This window comes from Penaeus chinensis, chromosome 1, assembly GCF_019202785.1.
Source record: "Penaeus chinensis breed Huanghai No. 1 chromosome 1, ASM1920278v2, whole genome shotgun sequence".
Classification (NCBI taxonomy): Eukaryota; Metazoa; Arthropoda; class Malacostraca; order Decapoda; family Penaeidae; genus Penaeus; species Penaeus chinensis.
The window spans coordinates 14,798,801-14,803,800 of NC_061819.1; the positions used below are offsets into that span (position 1 = coordinate 14,798,801).

Genomic DNA, 5,000 nt, shown 5'->3' on the forward strand with positions numbered 1-5,000 from the left:
CAATAATAATAATAATAATAATAATAATAATAATAATAATAACAATAATAGTAACAACAAAAATATTAATCACAAAAATAATAATAACACTAAAAAAGTTATAAAAATAATAACAATAACAATAATAATAACAATAACATTAATATCATTAATATTATTATTATTATTATTATTATTAATAACAATAATAACCATAATAATAACAACAACAATAATTCCCATTCCCACTATCATTATAATGATAATTATAATAACATTACTACTAATAATAATTTTAATAAAGATAATAATATTAATAATAACAATAATAATAATAATATCAATATTAATAATAACAATAACATCAAGAATCATAATATTAATAATATCAATAATAATAATAACAAATAATAATAATAATAATAATAATAATAATAATAATAATAATAATAGTATTAATGATCAATAATATAAACAATCAATAACATCGACAACTAACCCCTATGATCCGGATGACATGACGATCACTTCATGAAAAAATGTAGGTAGGTAGGTAGGTAGGTAGGTAGGTAGGAAGGAAGGAAGGAAGGAAGGAAGGAAGGAAGGAAGGAAGGAAGGAAGGTAGGTAGGAAGGTAGGTAGGTAGGTAGGTAGGTAGGTAGGAAGGAAGGAAGGAAGGAAGGAAGGAAGGAAGGAAGGAAGGAAGGAAGGAAGGTAGGAAGGTAGGAAGGAAGGAAGGAAGGAAGGAAGGTAGGAAGGAAGGAAGGAAGGTAGGAAGGAAGGAAGGTAGGTAGGTTGGTAGGAAGGAAGGAAGGAAGGAAGGAAGGAAGGAAGGAAGGAAGGAAGGTAGGTAGGTAGGTAGGTAGGAAGGAAGGAAGGAAGGAAGGAAGGAAGGAAGGAAGGAAGGAAGGTAGGTAGGAAGGTAGGAAGGTAGGAAGGTAGGAAGGTAGGAAGGTAGGTAGGAAGGTAGGTAGGAAGGTAGGTAGGAAGGTAGGAAGGTAGGAAGGTAGGAAGGTAGGAAGGTAGGAAGGTAGGAAGGTAGGAAGGAAGGTAGGAAGGAAGGTAGGAAGGAAGGAAGGAAGGAAGGAAGGAAGGTAGGAAGGAAGGTAGGAAGGAAGGAATGTATTTGCCATTACGAGAATTTTGGCTGAAGGTCAGGGTCAGTCCCAGGCATGAATGGGCATGAGTGCTCAAAGCTCATGGAGGGTGATTAGACTCCGTGGGCATTGAGGAAGGGGCTCTTGCATGATTTCCTTCGATAAATAAATATGAATCCATAAGTTATGACTGGAAGAGAACCGGCTCCAGGGAGGATGCAATTTCTATGCTCAGGCACAGGTTGCATTACAAAAAATTTAATATTAAAAAGTGACCACTCAAGTAAGCCTAATGCCCTGATTTTGGGTCACGTGTGGGCAAGGAAGCACCCGGATCCAAGGGACTAGTGATATCAACAATTTATAATATCATCTATTAATAACAGTGATTAAAAATTACAGTCATTGATAATGATAACCATGATTAATAACAAAAATAATTAATAATTTTAATCCCCTACCCCCCCTCCAAAAAAAAAAAAAAAAAAAAAAAAAAAATATATATATATATATATATTAATAATATCTGATAATAGCAATAATTAATGATAGGAATAACAATATCTAATAATAACAATAACAATGATCACTAATAACAGTAGCAGTAATAATAATAATAATAATAATAATAATAATAATAATAATAATAATAACAATAATAATAATAATAAAAATATAAATAATAGCAACAATAATAATAACAACAATAACAACAATAACAACAACAACAACAATAATAATAATAATAATAATAATAATAATAATAACAATAATAATAATAATAATAACAATAAAAAAAATTATAACAACAACCACCACCATTATTGTGCTTCCTCATTCCACTGTTAAAAATCAAAAAAAATCACAGTATCACAGATGTTACGTTATGTTTAAAAGCTATCCCCGTTCTGTCAAATGTCAAATTTCCACGTTGAACTCATAATTAACGAGACAAAAATATCTACCAGTAACTCCCTTTATAACTAAAAAAAAAAATCTTTGGATGTGTGATGGTATCCACTGGTGTAATTTCTTGCCCTGACTCCTTCCCCTTGCTCTAAATACTTTGAATATTTATTGAATTTCTGTTCTTATAGAAAATAAAAAGAAAAAAATATTCTTTCTTTTTTCCTTTTCTCTCCCCCTCTTTTTCTTTGTTTTGCTCAACAATTTTCTTCAACTTTTTTATTTTTAAGAAAAAAATAAAAATAAAATAAAAACATTATTTGAGACTTTTCTAATTTACACTTCTAATGATTTTGGCATCCTCAAGATTATATCTATCAAACCATTAGTATATCTAAGTAAAGAAAAAAATCTAAACTACCAAAACTCGGCAAAACTTACTCCCTGCACACAATTAGTCTGGAAATTTTAAGTATACATTTATGGCTTATATCACCTTCTTTGTTCCTAATATTCTTCTAGAAAAGGTTACGGGATGGTTTGAAGTTTGTCACTGTCAGGATGTGAACACTGGATGTATATATATATACTCATGCATCTATTTGCTAGAACAATGAACACTCATATACATAAATGCTATTGATTAACATTAAACCACATAATACAGATTAACTGACAGGGGTAAGAATAATTATAACCTCTATTCATTTCATAGTCTATAAGAAAAACATGAAACTAAAAACTAGGGTAAAATATAACTTTTTAATGCAAGAACAAGAATTTATACAGACCACAAAATAAATACAGTGAAAATCAGTGCTAGCCACCACTTACTGAAATCTCTTGGTTTCAGAACAGACACCAGCACACTAACATGCATGGGTCCAGGTACCTAGTGAAGTGTACTAATTTGCAATAAACCAATAACTCCAGTGGCAGACACAATTTGAAAATAATGCTGAAGGTAATTTTTTTTTCATCACAAAAAAAAAAAAAATCCAATCCCAAAAGTCATGAATAACACATTACCCATGAAATCTACAAAGATATCTAGTCTTTTCCTTGCTGTGTGCATAATTTGGAAAGATCACACTACAATGCCTATAAAGAAACACAAAGTGGACATTGAAGTGTTCCACACAGACATGTGATGGTGAACACTACTGTGGTTATGAACAGCAATCACATCATAGTCTCTTTTCCAATAAATTTTGAAGAGGTTAGCATTGAGAATAGTGAAAGTGTGCATGTGCTGTAGGATCCAAGGATTTAAATTATGAATTGGTGTTACATTGACATGCTTCAGGTGTGGATTGATTCTTAATTTATCTCAGACTTCCTTAGTAATAATGCATATTCAATGGAGTCCATAATATATGCAAGTCACCATTCTCGAGCTAAACCAGTGTTTCTTGTGCTCATGAGGAAGCTGTCTTAAATCTTTTCTTTCTTTTACAGCAATGTCTAGTCAACTTCAAAAATGTCAGTTGGGTAATGTTAACAACCTTAAATATGATATTCATTCATTTATTCTGAGATTTTAATATTAACGGAATCTAATATTAATGACCAAACAATTTAATGTTAACGGAATCTAATATTAATGACCAAACATTCATTAAAGCCATAGATTCAGAAGTACCAATAGTTATGGAATAAGAAGACAATATTAGATTTGAAAATCTCATTACCAATTAGAATATTTGTTATTATAACAAATGCAGAAGATTACAGGTATGAGTATTTCTTGAAGTTAGTGTTAAAGTGAATCTAAATCAAGGTATTTGTTCCGTAAAAGTAGTTTCATGAATATATATTGTGTTTTAAAATGGGTGCTGGGGTGGACAGCAAGAGATGGCTGGTAGCGTCATAATCACAATAAACCTTATTGCTCTCTTAAACCACTGTTTGAGGCCAAGACTCCACCATATGACTATATGTTTAAGTCTGTGATGATGGTGCTCAATGTTTGGACAGAAAACTATTATCCAGACACTTAATCACTTTAGTATGCAAACGTTAGTACCAAAGTTACAATACTACCCACAGAGATCTCCGAAGCTATGTTTAATATCAGGAGTTCACAATACTTATCGCATAGGAAACTTTCAGTAAAGGTATCCCAGACCATGCAATACTATGACCCAGAAGAAAACAGTCTCAGAGATCCTACCCGTCCATGTCTCCTTACACTGATGGAGGAGTTGCCCAGTTTGCGCAAAGTGGACTGAATCAAATTCTGTGTGTATTGAAAAAATAATGATATACATACTCATGACAGGAAGCACAAACACTGATATTCTTAAACTGCTTGTGTGGCTGACAGCATATCTCTTAACATGAACAAAAGACATATGGAAAAAATTAACTGAACTTTGCATCATACCAAAAATAACAATCTGAAGAGTTCCTCTTTTCAAATGAATTGAGAGCTGAAACATAATCATGCATCAGGAAGAGCTATAAAGATCTGGCAATATCAGAAGTATGGCTGTGTTTTTTAGGACACCAATTACCAGTCTCCTATCAGTCGTATGGATGCACTTGTGTGCTACCTGCCAAGCTGCAAGGCTGACCACTTATTTAATCTCTGCTGATGTATTTGCCAGAGGTCAGAAGACATCCCTTTGAATTTTCTCTCTGTACACAGCAACATCAAAATTGATGCTAATCCCATTCTCACATAAATTATTAAGGGGTTATCTATTGCTTCCACTATAAATGCAACATAGCCTATTCTTGCTGAATTTCTTAAAAGTTCAACAGACAAAAAAACTGGAATTGCTGGAAACTCTCCTTTCAAAGGAGTCATATGTACTGCAATCTATTATAAATTTTATCCAGACAAATGGTCACAATGTCTATCTTCTCAAACATATCCTATTCCAGGGCCCTTGGGATGGTCACAAATAGCACGAGGGTTGACAGAAATAATAATTAGTCTGTGAATTTATAAGTGTCATGAAGGAAACTAATGTATGATTAAGATATGAATATTCCTATACAATATCTATCCAAT

The 5,000-nt window shown here is 32.2% G+C and overlaps 1 protein-coding gene across 5 annotated transcripts in view; it reads right to left on the reverse strand.

The window, feature by feature from the left end:
• LOC125029184 (nicotinamide/nicotinic acid mononucleotide adenylyltransferase 1-like) overlaps positions 1–5,000 on the reverse strand; it is a 70,445-nt gene that overhangs the window by 50,654 nt on the left and 14,791 nt on the right. For 4 of the 5 annotated variants that reach the window (XM_047619061.1, XM_047619070.1, XM_047619046.1 and 1 more), the window contains exon 4: positions 4,155–4,220. The exons of the other annotated variant lie outside the window; for it this stretch is intronic. In XM_047619061.1, coding sequence (XP_047475017.1) covers positions 4,155–4,220 — 66 coding nt within the window. The remainder of the gene's footprint in view (positions 1–4,154; positions 4,221–5,000) is intronic. 5 annotated transcript variants of the gene reach the window in all.